Source organism: Eptatretus burgeri, chromosome 2 (genome assembly GCF_056783735.1).
Source record: "Eptatretus burgeri isolate ZD-2024b chromosome 2, Ebu_testis_v1, whole genome shotgun sequence".
NCBI classification, from domain to species: domain Eukaryota; kingdom Metazoa; phylum Chordata; class Myxini; order Myxiniformes; family Myxinidae; genus Eptatretus; species Eptatretus burgeri.
The window spans coordinates 136,702,646-136,729,264 of NC_140962.1; the positions used below are offsets into that span (position 1 = coordinate 136,702,646).

At 43.7% G+C, this 26,619-nt stretch overlaps 1 protein-coding gene across 1 annotated transcript in view; it reads left to right on the plus strand.

Annotated features, from left to right (window-relative positions):
• Positions 1-2,041: 2,041 nt before the first annotated feature.
• The window catches only part of LOC147033236 (beta-4C adrenergic receptor-like), a 34,636-nt gene continuing 10,058 nt past the window's right edge, over positions 2,042-26,619 (plus strand). Inside the window, exons 1-2 of the mRNA XM_085871387.1 lie at positions 2,042-2,892; positions 22,453-22,599. Of these exons, the coding sequence (XP_085727513.1) occupies positions 2,401-2,892; positions 22,453-22,599 (639 nt within the window). The 5' untranslated portion in view covers positions 2,042-2,400. The remainder of the gene's footprint in view (positions 2,893-22,452; positions 22,600-26,619) is intronic.

Below are 26,619 nucleotides of genomic sequence, written 5' to 3' on the forward strand. Positions count from 1 at the left end.
CCCCTCTTCCAGTCAGTTGGGATGATGCCTGTGTCCCAGGCAGAGCAGACAACTGCATGCAACGACACGAGTACAGCATTTCCACCAGCCTTGGGAAGTTCAGCATGGATGCCACAGATCCCAGGAACTTTACCCCATTTCAACCGATTCACCGCAACTTGTGTTTCCACAAGCGAAGGTGGTGCACAGTTGATTGGAGGGTCAGCAATCGGGATCGTAACACCCTGACATCCAACTCAACAGCTGGTGGATCAGCCAGCTGCTCAAAGTAACTGACCCAGTGGGCCTCTGTCAACTTTGGACTCCTATTTCAAGAGCCCACCACCCTCTGCTCTAACTGCAGTACACCAAGGGATGGGCTTGGAGGAATGCAATGCGCGAATTCCCCTGTAAGCAGGACGAGAATCACTTGACCACAGGTGATGTTCTACCACCTTACAGATTCCTCACACATAGGCCTCCTTGTCCACCCTGAGCGCACGTACAGTTTTACACCTCAGCCCCTGAACAGCTCAGCTCTGCTATTCACCATGGCCCTGTGACCCTGGTCAATAGTATCCAGTGTCCCTTGAGAGACAAAATTCTTCTTTGCCCTACGGTGAGTTCCAAGACATCTACCGGCAACATCAAGGACGGTGTTCTTGAAGGCACTCCACAACTCTTCAGGATTCCCCAAAACATCCAGGCCCCCCAAATCCCCACTCAGCCTGTTCGCAAACTCCTCAGCTACCCTCTCATCCTTGAGCTTGCCAACATCCAGCCTCGGCTGGGATGGTACCATTCTCCCGGATTTAAGCTGCAACTTCAGAGTTGCTACAACAAGCCGGTGGTCAGTATTGAGGAACTGAGCACTCCGGTAGACCCTGCAGTTCTGGATCATCTTCCAGTGACCATCAACGAGATGTGAGGTGTCGATGTCCTGCCACAGTGGATGGTGGGAGTGGTGCTTATGGAACGGGGGCATGTTGTGGTGGTGGTGGTGGCATTGTGGGGGTTATGGATGATGGGGGAATGTGAAGGGGAGGTGTGAGATGGTGGTGGGTATTGTGGAGATGATGGTGGATTGTGGAGGGGTGGGGGCGGTGGAGGTGGGGGGGACCCTGAAAGTTTTAGCGTCCTAGGTGAAATCCTCTCGGAGGAGTGGATGATGATACATACTTTTTCTCCACTATAAATAGATGGTGGTTCATTTGATTTGTAGAAATTTGTGTTGATAATAAATAATTATTTTCAGGTGCTCTTGTGGTAATTGCCGGGCAATGACAACAGGTGTTTGATTCACAACTCAAATCGCCCGTGCACATGTGCTGGTCGCTGAGTGGAGATGGTGTTACAGTTTCAAGTGACGGCTGTTTCTTCTAACATGTTCCGACCACAAAAGCGAACATTTTGTAAGCCCGATCCACACTCGGTTATTTCGGACAAACCTCGTCCAATTCCCAGCAAACTTAGGATTTTCGGCCTTAAGGGTAGTAAGAGACCATCTCGGTTTGGATTACTACAACCACCAAGGATGCATCAACTCAGCATATTTGTGGAAAATCGAAAATTATTTGCCATTTGATCTAAATCGGACCGCAATGCAACCCGGAAACAGGATGGATATGGCGCTCCACTTCCTGATGCAACGTCACGGCTAATCTGAAGAAGAGTTAGAATATTTACGTGTTTTAAATCTACGTGTTTTAAACGCAAAATTTGTGACTTTATAATTCGGAAATCGGAAAAAGACACATCATATCTATTTTGTAGGGTATCAATAGATAGATTAGCGTCGAGGTGATCTGAGCGTTTGTGTTCCCCTTCAACAGCAACTGTTACTACCTTCTTCTGGAGGTCTAAAGTATTACTATTCTGCAAACTACGTAACCATACCCAATCATAATTAAATCTTAGAACAGGAACAGACTGGTCCATGACAACATGATGATAATGATGATGATGATGATATAGCAATCAATTTTATTTATTTTGTTCTTCAATATGTTGTATTCCTTCCTCAACATATGTCTACTATACACACTCTTTGGTTAGCCACACACTCATAGTTACTGGAAGTAAACGTTCATTATGAACTAATGCCATTAGCTCAGCATTGCTCTGCAATCGACTTTCCTTGGTCATGACGTCTCCTCCCAATGGGATCTGCATGAAACCATATTCTTGATTGCTGTCATTGGCTTTCTCTCCTAATTGCTCTGAGACTATGCCTGCCATTAATAGGTTACTCTACACTCCACAGTGAGTCTTTTAAATGGATGATGTGGAGAGCAGTGAGCCGATACGAAGAGCGAGTGGTAGACTGATGAGTGGATTTCTTTATTACAATTATTCTTTCTGCTTAACATGCAGTGGTAAAAGTGTTAAACACAAGGCCATATAAGTAAAGATTCACAGAAGATGAACAATTCGGATAATCAGGGGCTAATAGGCGATGGTCAGGGAAGCATCATTCTTGGTGTGATGGTCATTATATTATCCTTAGTCATTGTAATGGGGAATCTTCTTGTTCTTCTAGCCCTCATGACATCACCGAAGCTCAAACGTGATATTTCAAGCTTGTTCATTGCATCCCTCGCATGCGCGGATATGATTGTCGGAGCTATTGTAGTCCCGGCCAGTGTCCCTATCATGTTCTCAGGCTCTGCGGGTATGAGTGGCTGGCTGAGCAAGATCCTTTACTCCATTGACTGGCTATGTGTCACAACAAGTATTCAGAGTCTGTGCGCCATCGCCGTAGACTGTTACATGGCTGTGACGATGCCGCTGCGCTACCTAACACTGATGACCAGGCGTCGTGCCCAGGTTGTGATTGTGATCATCTGGATCGTCTCCACCACCATCTGTTTCCTTCCAATCCAAATGGATTGGTGGATAATCGATGGGCCTGGGGTAATGTGACCAATTGTCTACTTCTCCTATTACGAATCAAGGTTTTATATATGATCATTAATAAGTTTATCAGTCAATTTATTTTATAGGACTTTTCAAATAGAAACAAAATCACACCAATAATTAAGGGGGAGGTAATGGACATATGTAATGCTATATCCTTCCTAAAGGACATATGTAATGCATGAGCATATCTGGGCTGGCATATTGGTATGCAAATTAGTTTCTTAGCTGTCTACCTTGGGTTTAAATCTAGACTCAGCTTGAATTCCAACCAGAGTGGTTCATCAATATGTGTGCTGTCCCTCGGATGGATGTTAAACGCGAGTCCAGTTTGCCGTTATTAGTTGGTGGATGTTAAGAATCTCAAGGCGATCTATCACTGGTACGATGGCCAAATTCAAAATTCCAACCCTAACTACTGCTGGGAAGGCAATGCGACAAACCACCAAACATAACCCTTTACAAAAACAAAAAAACTGCTGTGGCATCACTGACACTTTATGTAACAGAGTATGGGACATCAAAGATAAGGATAGACATACAATATACTGTATGCATTCTCCAAATAATTGCATACAGTTTTTGTTTTTTTACTGTAGCAACAAATACAGATCAACCAACAATTTCTCTAACTTATTTAATTGAAAATAAAACCTTCTGCACAAAACTTGGCTATGACGAACCACCGAACATAATCCTTACCAAGAAACCGCTTTAGCATCACCAATGCTTTGTAACAGAGTATGGGACATCAGAGATTGGTATATGCATTCTACAAAGGATTTCATTCATTTTTTTTTTTTCATAGAAAATACGTTTTTTAAAGTGCATACACTGTGACAACAAATATAGATCAACCAACAAATTCTCTAACTTCAGCAAACTAAAATAAACTAGAAGGGCACTTGGCGGAGCGCATACCTCCACCAGGCTGACTTGTTTACGTTTTTTTTATCCCACTGAGAGGCCGGATCTGGATTCTTACCTGAACGAAAATTTAATCGGCTTGTTCTTGTCACCTAACTAACTCATCCACCAAGTTTCTTCCAAACTTTTTGAAATATTATGCTATATATCATTTAAACCCTATCACTCAATGGTGAAGAATCACTTTAAAAATTATTGGATCTGGATTCGGATCTTCACCAAAATCGAATCAATTCTTTCTTGTTTCCCAACCTGCCAACCAAGTTTCGTCCGAATCCCTTTGTTAATTGCCGGAATCCTTCGGATTTCGTAAATTATGTTGGTCGGTTGTGTGTGTCATTCTGTGTGTCTGTCTGTCTGTCTGTCTGTTTGTGTGTTTGTTTACCCTGTAGCAGCCACACCGTTTCAGCGATCATGACCAAACTGGGTGCAGATGTCGGCCCTGGTCCAACTTAGAGACTTGTCGTTTTTGGTGAATCTAGGTCAAAGGTCAAGGTCAAGGTCACCGAAAAACCGAAATTCTTATTTTCGCAATAACGTCTGCTAAAATGGTCGTATCGACTTCAAACCAAATCCAAAATGTGCATTTTCCAATTCTGCATCCAACCATATGTCCCATTGGAGGTGTCACACCAACACCCTTCTTAGCGGTCGGGGGTCGAATGTCAGGGGGGTCGGGTCAAAACTTTCAAATTGCGATAAAAACGTCATTTCAAGTCCGATTGACTTCCAAGTTATGATCATGACCAAACTAAGTGCTATAACTCATTAAACAGTAGCACTATCGACTTATAAGAACCAAATTGATTTCCAGGTTGTTGTTTTTTTAGAGATCATGGAGATATGACAAAGTTATTCCAGCAATTCCTTGCTCAATGAGCAATTTCATTTGTTTGTTTGTGACCCTGCTCCTCTGAACTCCCAAGGTTAATCGCTACAAAACTTTATAGGATCGCATTATTTATGACAATGCAGCTAAATAGGGGGTTTAAGCAGTCTTTTTCTCACAATTCATATATTATAAACACACGAGCTGCCACCTGTTGCCACATCCGTGAAGGGAAAAATCCATGCAATGCTTCATAAAAAGTCCATTTTCTTTGGGATTTCAACCCAGTTACCTATGTAATTGGTGAGGCGGTCAGCTCCGATCGTCAAATATGGTATCGAATGTGAAAAATAACTGTAATTAAGATGTTACCATGATCGGTTAGATTGGGGGAAAAGGAGTCACGTGACCTCTCAAATGCGCTAATCATTCAAAAACTGAACATCGTACAAACAACCATACATCAATTTAAAGGTAATTTTACTGCTCATCTAACGACATAACTCTCATGGGTGAATGAAGAGTTTGTAAAAAAAAATAAAAAAAAGGTTGCCATCTCAGCTAACTTCACCAAATATACACCTCCCAATATCCATCCTATCGTTTTAGCTTTAAAAGAAACCAGTTAACATCGTGATTTGATTTTTGATTGTCGATGTTCGATTAATTTAATCATAAATGCCTCACCTCAGATGAGCAATCTTTTGGAGTACGAGCATGGGTCGGTCACTGCGCTCGGCTCTCCACACGTCGTTGCAGAGATTGATGTCACATATTTGCTGTGTTGGCATGATTTACACCAATCATAATACAAATATTTCTTTTCTACACATTTATTTGTAATAATGCTGATATTGTATTTATTTGAAATTTAATTTGTGATATAAGAAGGTCCAAGTGGTCAAGGGTCTAAGCTGTCTAATTTGTCTGAAGGGTGTAAGGAGTCAAAATGATGTTAAGGTCAAAGGGTCTATCGGGTCTTTTGGGACTTCTGAGATTTTGGGGTCTTCAGGGTCTTTTGGGGTTTTTGGTGACTTTTGGTCTTCAGTGTCTTTTGGGTCTTTGAGGTCTTCAAGGTCTTGGATGGTCTTCAAAGGTCTTAGGGATCTCAGCAGTCTAAAGGGTTGAAAGGTACATTCCAAAAGTACGTAAATAAGAGAGATATAGTCGGACGGAGGGACGGAAGGAGGAAGGGACGGAGGGACGGAAGGAAGGATGGACTGACGGAAGGACGCACAATGAGACTGAACTCTTTTTATTACCTCCACCACCGAAGGTGAAGCTGGTTATGTTTTCACCCCTTTCTGTCTGTTTGTCTGGCTGTTTATCTGTGCACAGGATATCTCAAAAAGTGGGGTACGAATCCGGATGAAATTTTGTGGACAGCTTCGGTGTGTTACAAGGAGGAAATGCTTAGATTTTGGTGAAGATCCGGATCCGAATTCGACTACTAGAATTTTGTAAGTGATTCTTCACCATTGAGAGATGAGGCCAAAAACTATATGGAGCCCGATATCTCAAAAAGTTGTTGACAGATTCGGATGAAACTTGGTGAAGATGTTGGGTGTGTAGCAAGGAAGAATTGATTCGATTTCGGTGAAGATCCGGATCCGGATCCGTGTACTAGTATTATTTAAGTAATTCTTCACCATTTAGAGATAGGGCCAAAAATTATGTAGTACTATATCGCATGATATTTCAAAAATGTATTGGGCCTGATATGTTCTCGTGGATCAAGCATTGCGTGGCGGAGGTATGCGCTCTACCGAGTGCCCTTTTAGTGCATAGATGTAATATTGTTAGAAACGGGAATTCAGTGTAAAAATTCAGTGAGGAGATATCTTAGTGAGTGGAGCCGGTAACTTTGGCAACGATTAATTTTTTGATTTTCAAATGGTTTCTGGTCACCATCACAGAAATATTCAATCACAGGTTTTTACATATTCCAATATTATCGATATCTCTGACCTCTTAATGATGTCTTATCTTCTGGGCCATTCAAAAATTACGGATTGGGGTGGGTTGAGGTGGGTGTATGTCCAAACATGATGGAGTTTTACATGGGATGGGGTTGTTACCAGAGCCGTTACATAATGACCTCTTTCTTTACATATTAAAAGACCTTTTGGGTGTTTCTGGGTGAGCTTTTCGTAACCTTGAATGAGGTTCTGATAAAGCTTTTCTCTATTAGCCACGGCTTTGCTGAGAAATCTCACTGTAAACTTGTCGATTGAAGAAAAAAGTGATGCCACCTCTCTGAGAAGAGAAGAGGGAGGAAGAAGAGGCTGCAGAAAGAAAATAGGTTGTCCATCTCCATATATAAAAGAGAAATGTTTTTTTCTTTGTGACCTTACTGCTTTGAGCTCCCAAAGTTAATTTGCGACAAAACTTTTTACGATCAGATTTTTAACCACGATGCACCTAAAGTGCCATTTTAAACAGTCATTTGGCTCATTACTGCCATGTTGCACTCCAGACTTGATTTATTTACTAACATGAGGTAATTTCCTTACTACAGCTTAACTCATTTGTAGCCTGTACGGCCTGTGGACCCCATTGGACCCTTTACACCCCTTCGACCCCTTAGACCCCTTCACACCCATCTAGACCCTTTTGAGATGTGTAGATCTTCTTCGACCCTTTCAACACGTTTCAGACCTATAGACGTTTTAAGACCCTATGGACAATTTCAGATCATTTGGACCCCTTTTGATCTTTCACCCTCGACCCCTTGAGAAATGTAGACCCATTTAAGACCCTTAAAACACTTTAGATCCCTCTTTGGCCTTTTACGAACCTGAAGCCACTCTCGGCCCCTCTTTAGAAAATTAAAAAGTTTCCACCAAAAATAGTTTTTGACAGTCTTTTCCATGCACCATTCATGTCACATCACAAGTTGCAATGACAAATCGAAACTGATATCCCAAAGTGAAACTGATGTTGAAAAGTGAAAGTGAAACAACTGATCTATTGATCATGGAATGGAGAACCAGAACGAAATGCTGTGAGAAATATTGAATGGAAATTGCCGAAAGCAAAGTTATGGGTAATATGGAGAGGGGCAGGTTTTGGACTGAAGAAATGATGTGAAGAGGAATAGGAAGGTGCCTGAAGGTGGTCGGTTGGCATGGAAAGAACTATGGTGATCTTCCATCAGGTGGTCGGCCAAAAACGTGCCTAAGTTAGTTTCTGAGCCGAGCTTTCATAATATCACCCTCACTCCCAAGCAGCACCTCACAGTTACACCAAATATGGATTGGAAATCTTCACTGGTGCAATGGAACAAGGTTGCCAGGATTACTAGCTCCACCAACTGTGATATCTGCACACTTAATATTTACACGGAATTTCTGTTTCTACCAATACACACTCATTTGAGGTGAGACGTTGCTCATTTGAGGTGACATCGACGAAACCGTCAGTGACGGGTACCCGGTTAGTAAACTTATAAAAACCGAATGACATTAGTGGAGGGGGTGGGGGAGGGGATGAGGAGGTTGGTGGGGGGGAGGTCGATTTTTATGTTCAATTTGGTTTCATAAAATGCTTACTGCTATAAATGGATTAGGTGTGTGTGTGTGTGTGTGTGTGTGTGTGTGTGTGTGTGTGTGTGTGTGTGTGTGTGTGTGTGTGTGTGTGTGTGAGTGTGTGTGTGTGTGTGTGTGTGTTGTTATGTCTGTCTCCCTTCTTTGAACTACAGTGCAGTAATTAGTCTTTGTTTTGATCTTGATACATATCCCTAAAGCTGATGTGGACAGCCTTTGCTTTCTATGTTTTACATATTAATTAATTTTATTTTTCGTGTGCAATTTTTTAAAGTAATAAAATGCTTAATGTTTTATATATTTTATTTTTTTGGTTTGGATTAAATCCATCCAGTTATTAAACTGTTTTAATACTTGTTTCAGTTGATTTGGCGGATGGTTACCTTCGCAAACTTTGTTGCGAAGGTTATGTTTTGATCGCTGTGTATTTATTTATTTATTTGTGAATATGTGTGTTTGTTTGTTTGTTTGTTATTCGTTATTTGTTTGTTATTATTATTTGTTATTGTTATTATAACTCCAAAAGTATTGAACTGAATCGCAGCAAATTTGGTGGGATGATTGGTTATTATCCGAGGACCATTTGTTTAGATTTTGGGAGCGATCGGGTCAAAGGTCAAGGTCAAGGTCATGAAAAGGTCAAAATCGTCTTTTTACCATAGCGCGATCAATTTGTATCCAATTTGCATGCAACTAATGCCAAAATGTTCAGAATACAATTCCCCATCTTGTGATATGTGGCATGACACAATGACGTAATAACCCTTATTAGCGGTTGGGAGTCAAAGGTCAGGGGTGGTCACGACATTGCAAAATGTGCGGTTTTAGTCATAACACAGTCAATTCTTATCTGATTTGCATGAAACCAACACCAAAATGTTGACTGTTCTGTTCCCCACACTCTAATACCAATTACAAAATGAAGAGTACAAAGGTCAAGGTCGAGGTCATGAAAAGGTCAAAATCGTCATTTTTGTACAATGAATGTTTGTTTGTTCACAATAAATAACTTATTGAGAAAAAACAGAAACTCGTGTGTGCTAAATGCCCCTAAAATGCCAGAAAATAATTTCTTATGTGACCAGTTGTCATCAGATTGACTTGACACCGACACCCAAAAAGGTCAGGCAGTTCATACAGAAATTGTACAATGTACGTGAATCAGTGTCAAACAGCAGGAAATTTAATGTTTTTAAGCCATCATAACACATATGAGATGGCAGATATGGTATGGGATTAAATACCCTCACAATCAACGGTTTCTGGGGGAGGGGGGGTTGGGGGGGGATGTAGCGTCGTCGAAGGTATGCACTCTACTGAGTGCCTGTTCTCGTTTGGATATGTATCGCTTTTGGAATGTTTCTGTCCAGTGTCCATTTCCCCCCTTCCCCACGATCAGGGCCTGGTTTGGTTGAGTCCACATTAATATTCTATTTATTTTCATGATAAAATTATAAATGTTTTTTGGGGGTTTTTTAAATTATGGGTTGCATGCACTAGCCCAGAGACAAAGTAACTTCTGAGCATTGGAATCACCATCATGGCTTCAGCAGTTATTGAGTTAGGTTGGGCTACAGTTTAACATTGTTTTCAGAGGGGAAGAAGAAGAAGAAGTACAAATCGACGTTTTCGCGATCTCCCGTTGTGGTACTTTAGCGATGTATTTTGGCATCTTTTTAAGTCTTGGTAGTTCAGAAAACGCTCAAGAATAAAAGTTATGGCTTTTAAATGCTTATGACTTCACTCTTTAGGAGTTTATGAGTGTATCATTTTGTACATATTTAAATTGGTGGCCATTTTTTCCCCGTATCATCCCTCCATATGGAGTACTACCGTGCTCCATGATAACAGCAGGAACCCTTAAAAAACAAGTAAGGACTACGCAAAATTATACATAGTAATATTTGTCTAAGGCCTAAGTCACATTTGGCTCGGCGGCCGTAGGGTCTACAAAATCTACGGCCACTAGCAATTATAGGGCGGCCGCAGTATTTCCACAGTCACACAATGTAGCAGTCACATATGTTTTTATTTTTCGGGGAGCCGCACGGAATATTTAGAAATTATGGAGACTGAAAACGTGGGGGTGCCATATGGTCTTTGATTTGATGTTGCACGGTGACCTTAGGGCGTCGCTGCGGCGGCCATAGAATTTTCAAGGCAGACGCAAGGTAGCCTCAAGATGCCTGCAAGGCGACCGCAAGGGAGCCTGAAGGCGAACATGCGACCAGACGGACGGTAACGAGTGGGTATATATACCAGTTCTTTTTTTACTGAAATAAAAATACACCAGTTCGGAATATACCAGTATATATAACTGAATATACTATAACTATAATATCTATAACTGGATATACCAGTTCGGAGTACATAGGCAAACACCTATACTCCGATCTCTCGTGGTAGCGCACGGTCAACGAAGACGGCCACGGAGGCCGTACGTAGGACGCACGGCGGGCGTAGGGGAACCGTGCGTCGACCCTGTGTTGCCCGCAGGTAGTCACACAGACCGCAAGGCCACCGTACGTTGAACACAGGGACGCCTTAGGACTATCCTATGGCGACCGTGGAAATAGTGCGGCTGCCGTAATTTTTGGGGGGTTGGCAAAATTCATTTTTCATTGATAAGAGCCTACGGCAGCCGCACGAATAACGCAAACCCACCGTACGCCCTACGTACGGTCGACGTGGAACACATCTACATCACAGCTTGGCTTGTCGAATTGCTACGGCTAACGTAGAAATGAAAAAAGTTATAACTCTGCGCTATAATTCCACGGCGACCCCTACGGCCTGTAAAAGATAGCCATATGGCGTAGGGCCACCTTGAGGCCACCTCAGCAACTCTGCGGCCGCCGCACGTTTCTGTCAATTCAGGGGGGAGGGGGAGGGTACGGCCGCTGTATCCTAGCCATAGAGCAAATGTTACTTCGGCCTAAGCAACAGAAAAACATATAAAAGGACATGGAAGGAGTACACAAACAATGACAACGAGAGGGGGAGCACTCGGTAGAGTGCAAATTGATTTTACGTGGGTATATCCACCTAGTGCCCAACTGTGTCTGCGGACGTCCTCCTGCAGTTGGGGTCACTTCTTATTAGGAGGTTGGTGGCAGGATTTGCACTCCGGCCACCGTAAAACCCTTCATTCCGCAAAACGCAAAAACGCAAAAAAATCTGAAAACCCACTCCGTGGGAGTACCTCCTGTGCAGCTTCCCTTCGCAGGGCAGCTCACCGGATGACGGGATTGGGGCAAAGCCTTCGGGACCCCCAATCGTTGATAGGAGGGAAACCACGGGGTAACATCCCTGGGTCAGATTGCGGGAGAGTGTGTCGGAGTGGTGCTGAGGTGTCGTCCACCAGACGGCGGTCTCATGAGTTAACCTGAGGCTGTCCCTTCGGGTGGGTGCCTGGAATGTCCTATCCCTAGAGAGGATGATCACCTGTCTCTGTTATCATCTGAGCTCAAGCGTTTGGACATCGGGATTGCAGCTCTCTCTGAGGTTCGGAGACCGGATTGCGGCGAGATAATGGTGGGTGGTTACACCTACTATTGGTCTGGTCGCTCTGATGGTTACCATACCCAAGGAGTTGCTGTAGCTGTGTCCAATAAGCTGGCCCCAATGATAATTGAGGTAACACCGGTCAACGAGCGTATTATGAGATTAAGGATTCGTCACTCCTTAGGTGTCATTTCCCTGGTCTCTGTTTATGCTCCGACTGAGGTGAGTGATCTCACCGTGAAGGATGCATTCTACGCCACACTCGAGTCTGTGGTTGATCAGTGCCCCAGACGAGATATACTTCTAGTCTTGGGGATTTCAATGCATCGACTGGAACTGATAGGGACGGTTATGAGGTGTGTGTTGGTCCCCATGGGTCAGAACTATGAACCAGAATAGCACTAAGTTCCTTGACTTTGCAAGAAGTCATGGACTTAGGGGTGGCTGGTTCATGGTTTCAGCGCCCACAAGCTCATCGCTGGACTTGGTATTCCAACGCTGGTGGTGTGGCAAAGGAGATTGACCATGTCCTCATTGACGGTCGTTGGAGGATGATCCAGAACTGCAGGGTCTACCGGAGTGCTCAGTTCCTCAATACTGACCACAGGCTTGTTGTAGCAACTCTAAAGCTGCACCTTAAATCCTGGAGAATGGTACCATCCCAGCCGAGGCTGGATGTTGCCAAGCTCAGGGATGAGAGAGTAGCTGAGGAGTTTGCAAACAGGCTGAGTGGACACTTGGGGGGTCTGGGTGCTTTGGGGGGTCCTGAAGAGTTGTGGAGCGCCTTCAAGACCACCGTCCTTGATGTTGCCGGTGGATGCCCTTGGAGCTCACCGCAGGGCAAAGAAGAATTTTGTCTCTCAAGGGACACTGGATACCATTGACCAGAGTCGCAGGGCCAGGCTGAATGGCAGAGCTGAGCTGTTCAGGGAGCTGAGGCGTAAAACTGTACGTGCACTGAGGGTGGACAAGGAGGCCTATGTGCGAGGAATCTGTGAGGGGGTAGAGCATCACCTGTGGACAGGTGATTCTCGTCCGCTTACAGAGGTCGCGCATTACGTTCATCCAAGCCCATCCCTCGGAGCACTGCAGTTCGAGCAGAGAGTGGTGGGCTCTTGACAAGAGTCTGAAGTGAAGGCCCGCTGGGCCGGTTACTTTGAGCGGTTGTACCAGGCTGATCCCCCAACTGTCGAGTTGGACGTCAAGGATGTTACAATCCCTGTTGCTGACCCTCGAATCAACTGTGGTCCACCTACGCTTGTGGAAACACGGGCTGCGGTGAACCAGTTGAAGCGGGGCCAAAGCTCCAGGGATCTGTGGCATCCATGCCGAACTTCTCAAGGCTGGTGGAAATGCTGCACTCGTGTCGTTGCATGCAGTTTTTGTGCTCTGCCTGGAACACAGGCATCATCCCAACTGACTGGAAGAGGGGCCTTGTTGTCCCTCTCTGGAAAGGAAGGGTGATCGCCAAGACTGCAACAACTACCGAGGGGTGACGCTGCTCTCAGTGCCGGGCCAAGGTCTTTGCTCGGATAATTCTCGATAGGGTTCGCCATCATCTGCTTGAGCACCAGCGTCCAGAGCAGTCAGGCTTTACACCAAGAGGTCAACGATTGACCGTATCCTTGCATTTCGTGTCCTCACCGAACGCAGGACGAGAGTTTCGGCAGGGGCTGCTTGCAGCCTATGTTGATCTCTGTAAAGCGTTCGATTCAGTGAATCGGGACGTCCTCTGGAGGATTCTTGGTCTTCGTGGGGTGCCACCAAAACTGATCGATCTGATGTCTGAACTCTACTCTGGTACTGAGAGTGCTGTGAAGTGTGGTGGTACCATCTCTGACTTATTTCCAGCTGTTACTGGAGTTCGTCAGGGGTGTGTACTTGCTCCCACACTTTTCAGCACTTGTATGGACTGGATTCTAGGGAGGATGTCGGAGAGATCAAGTTGCGGTGCGTCATTTGGGAATGTCAAGATCTCGGACCTTGACTTTGCAGATGATGCAGTCATCTTTGCGGAGACTTTAGACATCCTCTTGGGGGCCCTCGAGGTGCTGAATGAGGAGTCGGAGCCGTTGGGATTACGGGTTTCTTGGGTCAAAACTAAGATCCAGGCTTTCGGTGACATCTTGGATGCTGCTGTCCTGTCTGTGTCTGTTTGTGGTGAGGATGTTGAGGTCGTGGAGAGATTCACTTACCTTGGCAGTGATATTCATGTCTCTGCTGGCTGCGAGTCAGAGGTCAATGAGCCGTCTGGGTCGGGCCTGAGAGTCATGGACTCACTGGATCATGGGGTGTGGCGCTGCCGAGTACCTGTGCGGGAGGACGAAAGTCCGAGTCTTCAGGTCCTGGTACTTCCAGTCTTGCTCTATGGGTGCGAGACTTGGACTCCTGACCAAGGATCTGAGACGGAGAACTTAATTCCTTTGGTACCAGGTCTCTTGAATCCTTGGCTATCGCTGGTCGGATTTTGTGTCCAACGAGCGGTTGCTGAGAGAGACTCGGATGAGATTTGTTACCTGCATAGTCCGTGAGCGTCAGTTGCGGCTGTATGGACATGTGGCTCGTTTTCCTGACTCTGATCCTGCTCACCAGATTCTCTCAGCGAGGGAGTCTCATGAGTGGAGGAGGCCAGTGGGTCGACCACGTGCCTCATGGTTGCAACAGGTTGACCATCATCTCAAGGAGATGGGGATGGGCCTGGCATCTGCCTGGGGGATGGCCAGACGGAGGCCCCTGGAGTACCGGCGGAAAGTGGACGCAGCGACGTGCTGTTCTGGCACATGCTCCCATACCTGACCTGACCTGATATCCACCTGAAGTTCCAAAATCAGCCGCAATTATAATATTGGCATGTTTTTTGTTGGAAATTACTTATAACATGTAGAAATGCAAAAAAAAAATCGAAATTTTGTTGAAAAAAAAAAGTTGCAAAAATTTTTTTTTTCTCTAACAATTTTTTTTTTTTGGGGGGGGGGGTTAGAAATCACTTAAAACATGTAGTAATACAAAAAAAAATTCAAATATTTTTTCAAAATGGCTGCCATAGCGGCCATATTGGATTTTGGCCCGAATCCAAAATCTAATGGCATGATCCTTGGACCATACCTCATCCCCCCACCAAGTTCCGTCGAAATCCGTCGAGGAGTTTTTCCGTAATACTGTTCACAAACAAACAAACAAACAGAAAGGGGTGAAAACAGTAACCTCCGATCTTCGATGGCGGAGGTTAACAACAACTACATGTTATAAAAGACAATTTTTTTCATTGTTTTACTTCATTTTACATCCTAATTGAGATTCACAGATGGACATGCAATATGTTCGTGAAGTACACCACTCTTGATTAAACCCGTCAGTGAAGCAACGGTTAGCCACAGCTAGTTTGTGACAAAAGAAATCCAGATTCTTCTTCTTCTTCTTCTTCTTCTTCTTCTTCTTCTTCTTCTTCTTCTTCTTCTTCTTCTTCTTCTTCTTCTTCTTCTTCTTCTTCTTCTTCTTCTTCTTCTTCTTCTTCTTCTTCTTCTTCTTCTTCTTTCAGCTAGCTCCCGTTAGGGGTCGCCACAGCGGATCAACCGTCTCCATTTCGCTCTATCCTCCACATCTTCCATTGACACTCCAACCACCCGCATGTCCGCCCTCACTGTATCCATGAACCTCTTCATTGGCCTTCCTCTTCTCCTCCTCCCTGGCGGCTCCATTCTCAACATCCTTCTCCCGATATACTCCGCTTCCCTCCTGTGCACATGTCCAAACCATCTCAATCTCGCCTCTCTCACTTTGTCTCCAAACCGTCCGACCTGCGCTGTCCCTCTCATATACTCATTTCTTATCCTATCCATCCTCGTCACTCCCAACGAGAATCGCAGCATCTTTAACTCTGCCACCTCCAGCTCCGCTTCCTGTCTTTTTGTTAGTGCCACTGCCTCCAAACCATACAACATAGCTGGTCTCACTACCGTCTTATATACTTTCCCCTTCACTCTTGCAGCTACCCTTCTGTCACAAATCACTCCTGCAACTCTTCTCCACCCACGCCATCCTGCCTGCACTCTCTTTTTTACTTCTCTCCCACACTCTCCGTTACTTTGGACAGTTGATCCCAAGTATTTAAACCCATCCACCTTCCCCACCTCAACTCCTTGCAACCGCACCATACCACCACCCTCCCTCTCATTTACGCACATGTACTCCGTCTTACTCCGACTGACTATCATTCCCCTTCTCTCCAGTGCGTACCTCCACCTCTCGAGGCTCGCCTCAGCCTGCTCCCTACTCTCCCTACAGATCATGATGTCATCCATAGTCCATGGAGACTCCAGTCTGATCTCGTCCGTCAACCTGTCAATCACCATTGCAAACAGGAAAGGGTTCAGAGTCGATCCTTGGTGCAATCCCACCTCTACCTTAAACCGGTCCGTCATTCCTACCGCACACCTCACCGCTGTCACACTGTCCTCATACATATCCTGCACGATCCTCACATACTTCTCCACCACTCCCGACTTCCTCATACAATACGACAACTCCTCTCTTGGCACCCTCTCATAAGCTTTCTCGAAATCCACAAACACACAATGTAACTCCTTCTGGCCTTCAACATTCTCAAAGCAAACATCGCATCAGTGGTGCTCTTTCCTGGCAGAAACCCATATTGCTGCTCACAAATCGTCACCTCTCCTCTCAACCTAGCTTCCACGACTCTTTCCCACACCTTCATGGTGTGGCTTAACAACTTTATCCCTCTGTCATTTCCACAGCTCTGCACATCACCCTTATTCTTGAAAATCGGAACCAGTACACTTACTCTCACTCCTCTGGCATCCTCTCACTTTCCAAGATTCTCGTAAACAATCTCATTAACAACCCCACTGCCATCTCTCCTAAGCACTTCCATGCCTCCACTGGTATACCATATATAAAAGAAATCCAGATTATATCATGGTAAATTATTTATGAATGAACATTAATTACTGTATAAAAGTGAAAGTGAAACTTTTTTTTTCTATTACTTGAGACATTTTTGTTCATCCCAAATATTCCTAATCTATCTATAATTCAAGCAGTGTGTGTGTGTGTGTGTGTGTGTGTGTGTGTGTGTGTGTGTGTGTGTGTGTGTGTGTGTGTGTGTGTGTGTGTGTGTGTGTGTGTGTGTGTGTGTGTGTGTGTGTGTGTGTTTGTAAACGCTGTTTCTTGACAACCACTGGTCCGATCTAATTGAAACTTGCCAGGTATATTGCTGGGGACCTGAGTATGTGCCTTTTCAAGGTTTGATATTAATCGGACAAGTGGTTCCTAGGTTATGGCCATTTATTTACCAACCAATGACAGGACAGGTTGCTGCGTAGGCGTGGCCGATGTGCCATTTAGTTACCAATCACAGGACACGTTGCTACGTAGGCATGGCCGTTGGGGAAGAGATCCTCAGCCGCGTTCTCCATTACGGGTTACAACGTACGGACTTCCGGATAGTGATGACACTGTATTCTAATAATTTCTCGATTTCTTATGCGCATTTATAGATAAACACAATGCCCCAATCCAGTCATCATTTACGAGAGCGAAGGAATGGCCTGTGTGGTTGTTTTAAAGTTTTTTTGGTGGGGGGGGGGGGGTTGGTTTGCACGTACGGCCACGCATGTACGGCCACGCGAGAGCAAAGGAACAACCTGTGTGGTTGTTGTTTCTGGCACACGGTTTGAAAGTTTTTTTTGTTTTTTTTTGCACGTATGGCCACGTACGTACAGGCACATACTAGTATTTTATAAATGAGAGCTCACCATCACCAAACAGGGATATTCAACAAGTCTGGGGTCTCGATTCATCAGTATTAACAAAATAAATCGATGCAGGTTGTTATTAATCCCGTCAAATTAAAACAGTAAAAGTTTATAATATAAAGAATCTGGACTTACTCGTGGGTAAAGCTGACATTTCGGCGAGAATCCACCCGCCTTGATTACGGCAGATGTTAAAGTCAAGAAGCAGGTTGAGAATTGCCATGTGACCTCTGCCGGTGGTGTGGTGAGTTGGCCTGTTGACCAATCAGGGCATCAAGTGACGGTTGCAGACAGCGTGGAAGAGATATTATTGTCTTGTCCAATGTATGTGACAAATGAAATTTCAAACCACCCTTTTTGTTGAGAGATGGTGATTCAACTCTTTCCAAAATGGATTCCTTTAAACCTCTAGCAAACCACTTTTTTTTCTCTGTTTATGATGACCATTTCACTGTTATCAAAGCTGTGACCGTGCAGGTTTAAGTGCGTGTATTCAGCAGTGTTAAGTACAAGATACGGAAGGATGGAAAACGTGACTTGGTGGAGACCCATCATGCACTGAGACCAGTCGGAGAAACTCGGCTAACCCTCAAGGCCTGTATGAACCAACATTGTTGTCCAGCTTGTGAAGGGGCTTTTGAACTCTGCTGTGCATACACACTTGAACCTGCATGGTCACAGCTTCGATAACAGTCAAGTGGTCATCATAGACAAAGAAAAAAGTGGTTTACTTGAGGTGTAAAGGAATCCATTTTGGAAAGAGTTGAATCACCATCTCTCAACAAAAATGGCGGTTTGTGATTTCATCTGTCACGTACATGGAACACTCCCCGTTGGATTGCAACCTTGTCGTGGTCGTGGAGCTTGTGTGACTCAGTGACCCCTAGAGCTATGTCAGTGGGAGATTCGTCTCCTGGTAGGGCCTCCCATGCTGGGCAGGTCGAAGGGTAGAGGTGAGACAAAGAGCGATCCACTGGTCCTCCAGGTTGGGGGTTGAGCACAGGGCTAACAACCCTGTCTCGGAAAGCAAATATGTTATGGAAACAGCAAATGAAGGAATGAACACTACTGGGCGTGATAGACTTCCAGGGCTATCGACAGATGCTAGGATGAAAGTCAATGGTGAAAGCCGAAAGGAAGCCACTGGCAGGAAGGTGGAAGTTCTGAATGCCAAACGTAAGACTAGGCTCGGATTTTGGAATGTACGAACAATGTATGACAGGGAAACTAGCACAAGTGACATCAGAGATGAGACGCTACAACCTAGATATTCTTGGAGTAAGTGAAAGCAGATGGACGGGATCATGGAGACTTAGGACCAGCACAAGGGAGACAATGTTGTACTCGGGAAGGGATGACGAGAATCACAGAGAAGGAGTAGCCATTATTTTATAGAAAGGAGTGGAGAATAGTTTGATAGAGTAGGAACCTGTCAATAGTAGACTCATGAAGATCAGAATGAGGGGGAAGCAAATTAATACAACCATCATCCAGTGTTATGCTCCAACAAATGATAGTGATGATAGTGTTAAGATGAGCAACTCCAGGCTGAGTTGGAAAACTCACCAAGACATGACATGAAGATTGTGATGGGGGACCTAAATGCCAAGGTTGGAAACAACAACACAGACCATGACATGGCCATGGGAAAAGGGGGCTGTGGTACTATGAATGAGAATGGAGAGAGACTAATAGAACTCTGCACCACTTATAACCTAGTAATTTGAGGGACCCTCTTTCCACACAGAGACATTCACAAACTGACATGGTACTCTCCAAATCGAAGGGGTAAGAACCAGATAGACCACTTGATGATAAACAGCACATGGAGATAAACAGCCACCACCTGGTCCTGGCTGTTCTCAAAGTAAAGCTGAGGAAAACAGGGAGCAAAAAGACAGGCAGGCAACAGTTTGATGTTGAGAAACTACATGGCCCAAAAGTGAAAGGCTCTTTCGTGCTACAATTAAAGAACAGGTTTCAGGCACTAACAGATATGGACGATCACACAGAGCCAAATGCAAATGATATTAATACTGTGTGGGAACAAACCAAAATAGCCTATGTGAAAACCAGTGAAGCCTGCCTGGGGTTCAAGCAGAAGACAAAGAAGGACTGGATAACTAAAGACACATGGCAAACCATTGAAAATAGGAGAAAATTAAAGAAGCATATAAATGAGACAAAGTCCAAACGCCTGCAAGAAAGATACAAGATGCAGTACCAAGAAGCAAACAAAGCAGTTCAGAGGAAAGCCAGAGCTGACAAACAGGCGTACCTGGAAGATCTTGTTAATCAAGCAGAAGATGCAGCTAAGAAAGGGGAGCAAGGGAAGGTCTACAAGATAACCAAGATAATCTGTGGCAAACATTGTCGAACCACTGAGACACCAATTGTAGACAAAAAGGGCCCACTCTTAACAACAGAAGCAGAACAAGAAGCTCACTAGGCGGAACACTTTAATGAAGTACTCAATAGAACACCACCCATAATAGAGGCTGACACCCAACAAGCAGAGGATGACCTAGACATTAGCATTGAACCACCAACTAAGGAGGAAATTGTTACAGTCATTAAGTCTCTCAAAAGTGGAAAAGCCCCTGGCCAAGATAACCTCAATGCAGAACTGTTCAAGGCAGACCCAAAACTTGCAGTCAAAGTACTTGTACCACTTTTCACAGCTATTTGGGAAAGGAAGGAGATACCTGATGACTGGTCAGAAGGAGACATTAGGATACCAAAGAAAGGCAACTTAAGAGAGTGTAACAATTGGCGAGGGATCACTCTTCTATCAATTTCAAGCAAGATTCTGGCAAAGATTATTGTACAACGTATCTCAGATGCAGTAGACAAATAGCTCAGGAAGGAACAGGCAGGATTTCGTAGTGGGAGGGGATACATTGACCAGATATTTGCCCTTCGTAACATTATAGAACAGTGCACAGAATGGTAGAGACAGATATACATCAACTTTGTTGATTTCGAGAAAGCATTTCACAGCATCCACCGAGACAGCCTCTGGGGCATACTACAAATGTATGGGATCCCACAGCACATAGTCGAAGTGATTAAGAGCTTCTACGCCAACTTCTCTTGCAGAGTGAGGAACAATAACCACACATTCCAGGTGAAGACAGGAGTCCGACAAGGGTGTGTGATGTCGGCGCTACTCTTCAATATTGCTATTGACTGGGTGATGCATCGGACAACCGAAGACCAAGCAAGAGGCATACGGTGGACCCTCTTCTCAGCATTGGAAGACCTTGATTTTGCTGATGACTTGGCTCTGGTCTCCCACACTCACAAGCACATGCAGGAAAAAAACATCCCGTCTCAGTGACTTTGCACAACAAATTGGCCTGAAGATAAACCAGAAAAAATCTGAAGTAATGACAATAAACATCCAAAACCCCTTGCCAATCCAAGTGAATGGAAACGATCTTCCAATAACTGAGGAGTTCGCTTATCTTGGTAGCACAGTCAGACACGATGGTGGAGCACACACAATGACATCAAGAACTGGCTAAACAAGGCCAGGAATGTTTTCAGAATGCTAAACAATGTATGGAGATCCCAGCAATACAGCACCAAGACAAAGCTGAAGTTATACCAGAGCTGTGTTCTCTCCACCCTCTTACATGGCTCGGAATGCTGGAGAATGACAGTAAGCGACATCAATCAGCTGTCAGTCTTCCATACTAAGAACTTGAGAAGAATCCTTGGAATATTTTGGCCAAACACCATATCCAACCAAGATCTCCTTGCTCAATGCCAACAAGAGAGCATGGACACCATCATCATGAGAAGGCTCTGGAACTGGATTGGCCATATACTGAGAAGAGAACCAGACAGCATCCCAAGAATAGCCCTGCACTGGACACCGGAAGGGAAAAGGAAAAGAGGGAGACCCAAAACCACTTGGCGTCGAACTGTAGAGGAGGAAATGAAAACTATGGACCTGACCTGGGGTAGTGTCCAGAAGCTAGCCCAGAACAGACAGGAGTGGAGGACCTTCATTGCTGCCCTACATGCCAGGAGGCATAATGGGCAGTAAGTAAGTAAGTAAGTACGTGGGACAAAGCTAAAAAATCTCTTCCACACCATCTGCAATCATCACGTGACGCCCGGATTGGTCAACAGGCGAATTCACCACACCACTGGCAGAGGTCAAGTGGCGATTCTTTGCAAGCTTCTTCTTCACTTTCACATCTGCCGTGACCAAGGCAAGTGGATTCTCACCAAAACGTTGGCTTTACCGATTATAGCAAGTCAGGCTTTTTTCTGTTATACACTTTCACTGTTTCAACAAAATATTTTGACTCTACTTACAATCGACTTGAACTTTCTTTTTTGTATTTTTATGATTTTAATATAGTAACTGAACCTCCAGGGTGACCATTGATCTCATCTTAATCTTCAAATTATTTCTTAGAATGCAAGCACCCACAGGTTAATGCTCGTATTTTGAAATCCTATTGAGTACCACAAATTTCAAACCAAAGGTTTGATTTGCAAGTCTTATCTGGTTCAAAACACCTTCAGAAATGCTGAGAAAGTTCACAGATATCATCTTGTTCATCGTCTATTTATATTTCACTTTAGAACATGTTAGGGCTGTCAGGATAGCCTCGAGGTACAGTCAGCACACTTGCCTCTTAGCCATCTAGCCTGCATTTGAATCTCAACCCAGCTGTAAACTGTCATTCTGGTGTTTCGCAGGCAGGGCATCAATGTGTGCACCGCCCATCGGAAGATCGTTTATCTGGAGGACCTATTGGTTATTTGTGTTGCCCCAGGCATTATAATTACTTGGCAAGAGACATTTTAAAATTCACGTGTGGCAATAGCCACCATTGGATAATAATTTGTTCCTACCACCACAACTTTTCCTTTTGACCAATAAAAGGAATGCTGACCAACTCATCTCAATAATGCACCATCTTAATGAAACTTTGCATTTGTTTCATTCTGCCAGGTGGCTGCATGCTATGAGAACCCAGAGATGTGTCATTTCATCACCAAACCATCGTACATTATTGGCATGTCTGCAACTTCATTCTATGTGCCACTTGCACTTATGGTGTTTGTGTACGTACGTGTGCTACTTGTGGCCTTGCACCAGGTGAGCTGCTTCCTCCATTTGGGAAATAGTAGTGTAAGATAAGAGGATACAGTAAGTGATGAGATTGAGATTTCAAATAAATATTTCAAGTTAAAGCAAAAAACAAATAAAAAAATTGAATTTCACAAAATGAGACTTGTTTATTAGGGTAGCGAAAGAACCCTCTTGTTTTTTTTTAACTGTTTTCTTTTTTCTTCACCCACATTTTAAAGGTTTATTTGCTTTGAAATTTGTTTTTTCCACAACCGCTTGAGCAATCAACGTGAACCTTTCAATGTAGGAACGCCTTCCCTTGGAGAGTTTTTCAATAACTATAACATCATTGGTCATGTGGTATGGCATCATGTTGGAAAAAAAATTTGGACACCATCTTCTCTATAACCACTTCATGAAAAAAATTGAAACTTGGCACAGGTCAGGAACGCACTATGGGGAATAACATTTGATTATGAAGACATCATCGATGCTTTCATGATAACGTCATAAGTGGATGTATCAAACACTTTATCCGATCAATAGGAAATTTTCTGAGAGTGATCTAAAAGAAGAATGTGACTTGTGTATAAAATTGGTGACATCATTTGTGACATGGTTTGGCAGCCATATTTGTTTGAAAAAAAAATACCATAAAAAAGTCTTCTCTGAAACGGCTGAACAGATCGATGGGAAACTTTTCAGATAGGATTGACTACCCATGTGGAACAAAGCTCGATAACTATGATGTCATTGATGACATGGTTCAGCAGCCATATTGGATTTTAGCGAAAACCTTCAAAAAAGATTGTCCTCTCAAACTGCTGAACTGATTAATGTGAAACTTTAACAGTCGTCGACAACCTTTGGGGATATACAAGTGATCCTTAAAATGTCATCGGTCATGTGGTCTGGCAACCATATTGGATTGAAGGAAAATCTTCAAAAATAAATTTCTCTGAAACCGCTTCACCTATCGATGCAAAACTTTACAAATATGATCCAATGCCATTGCTACAAATAGTGTGAAAACAATGACATGATTGGTCACGTGGTTTGGCAGCCATATTGGATAGAAAAGTGAACCTTATACAATCAAAAGGAAACTTCACAAACATAATTGACTACCCCGTGAGAGTCAGGTTTTACATTTATGACACCATACAGTAGGTATTGTTGTCAGCAGCCATATTAGATTGAAAAAAACAGGTCCTTTACAAATATTCTTCTCTGAAACAGCTTAACAGATCGATGTGAAAGTTGATACACATGATCGACTAACCATGAGTAATAAAGTTTAATATCTGAAACGTTATAGGTCACGTGGTCAGGCGACTTTATTGGATCTAAGGTAAAACCTTTTAAAATCTTCTTCTGTCAAACTGCTGACCCAATCGATGGAAAACTTTTGGTATATTAGAGTGCACGTGACAATAAAAGTATGATAACTAAAACATCATCGGTGAAGTGGTTTCAGAGAAAATGATTTTTAAAGGTTTTCCTTCAATCCAATATGGCTGCCAAACCATGTGACCTATGATCTCATTGTGATCACACCTTTTTTCACATGGGTAGTGGATGATATATTTCAAGTTTCGCTTCAATCAGGAAAATGGTTCCAGAGAAAAACATTTTTTAACATTTTCGTTCAATCCAATATGACTGCCAACCCACGTGAACGATGACATCGTACTGACCAAACTTTATCCTGTGGCTCATATTTTTTGTAAACACCCACATATAAATCACTGCTCCCAGTTATAAGTGGTGGTTCTTTGGATGGACCAGCTATAAGAAATATCGTGAGATAAAAATGACGAAATAGGATGGCATCATCATCGGAATGGGCAGCGTGGGATGCCATCGTCATTGGCACGGGTGTCGTTTGGTACCTGGAAAAACTGCTCACAGTTATAAGCCACCACTCTAGTTTTATCTGTTATCATCTTTACTTCCACTTTGTATAATTACATATTTTTTTTAAACACAATAATCAATGGATGAAACAGTTAGAGATTCAAAAATTCAGGAATAGAGGATTGATCTTCATGGGATTATGCCTGGTGTTGGCTTAATGGTTAGGGTGGTGGGCTTTGGATCCTAGGGTCCTGAGTTCAAATCTCGCTCAGCTGTTGAATTAATACCAGGTGGGGTTAACTCGGTCTGTCATCCTTCCGAGGTCGGCAAAATGAGTGCCAGCATGCTGGTATACTGTGTTGGAGTGGCGAGCCGTCCAGGATTGTGCCTAATAGCCAAGAAGACTGCTTAGGCAGCACCAACGCTCTGCACAGAGTATGGTCCTAATCTCCTCCTCTCCTCTAATTAGGTCAAGTGAGCCTGAGACATGTGACACGGTCTTATATGCAGTGTTAATAACCACAGCCAATTAATCCCTCAATGGGTCTTTATTAATCACCAATGAGGACCACACCAACCAGAATTCATCCCGAGACCAGGTCGACTTAACTAAGCAATAAGTGGTCACACAGGGAAGGGAATGTACAGAGAAGCAAACAAAAATAAATAAATGATGCAACCAACAATAATAAACCCCTTATCCACTGCCGAACATATGTGCCCAACAAAACCAACGAATGATCAGGATGCCTCAATTATCTATGTCCTTATGGGCCCTCAGACACACCACATGAGATAGACCAGATTGATGACAGGACAGAAAATACCGCAAGCTGTGTCTGGCGGGACACAGCTGGCACAAACGCAGCGTGGAAATAAGTCAGTCACAGCAGAGTGACCACTCCATGCAAGAGCCCAACATGGGGGAGAAGAGGGGAGGTGTGGTTGGCTGGGCAGGGGGGCATGGTATCATGCCACAGCTCTGCAGATCGCTCGCAATCTCTCCACAGTCATTCCCAGGCAGCTGCTATATCAGCTCCCGCTGCACACGTCTTTATGGCCTCAGGCACATACGTCATTGACGATGCACTGTGCCCCTCCCCTCTCACTCAACATTGGCTCGAATGCCCATTTGATGGGGGAGAACCTGCCATGTCACACTTGTCACGCAGGTGATCCCTCCCCTTCCCTCTCCAACAGGATTGAAGCTGCTTTCGTGCCTAAACTGCCGGCTGTTGGTCTACCCAAACTCTAAAAAGGACATTTAAGACAGATTACAGATGGCAGACATCAAATAAAAGGTTCAAAGGGATGGCGGTTTTTCGATACAGACACTGGGATAGGTGGACGTCGTCTATTTAAACATAGCGACGTATATCTAATATCACAATTAATTACCTCATGCTTTCTCGACTAGATATTCATTAAAAAAATAACTGCTCTATCCTCAGGATTATTAACCCTCTTAGAGACATTTCCCCAAAAATGCGGTACCATACTATCATTCATAGTTTTAGGGGCATGAACATTTTAACGAATTAAACAGCTTTCCTTCTACGCTACAAATTTTCCAAGTGGTGATTTTTAGCACTTGTGATTTACTTTTGTTTTGTTTTGTTTTTCATCCAAGGGCATGAAGTGAAATTGAGGGCATTTCAAAAGTTTGGAATCATAGGAATATTTTTATATAACATATATTTATAATAGTTGCTCAAAATTGCTTGCCACTGACATGCATACACATATCAGTTCTTATATGTAGGTTTCTTGACATTTACATCGATTTTAGTACTGTATGTTCGTTTCTGATTTCATTCTCCAGCTCATTGGTCCCCAGCCTGTGGTCCACAGTAAATGGCATGTGGTTCGTAAGTTACTCCCCTGCACAAAAAAGTTATCTTTCAGGTTGTACATGTTTACTCAATAAAAGCAGGTCATTCAATGTACCTGCTCGACTTCTGTAATCTTTTTTATATACTGTATAAGTTCTTTCCAGTACTGTTCTACATTTGATCGCTTTTGATGCAATTCTAATTGTGGAGCATTCAAAGCAGCTATTTTAACCAAAACGGATACAAATATTAACTTCCCATTCGTGTTCAACAATGACGTATATCACAGCCTGCCACAGTGTTACGTCACAACCTGTACACTGTGCAATCATATTCTACGTTCGTATTGCATCCCACC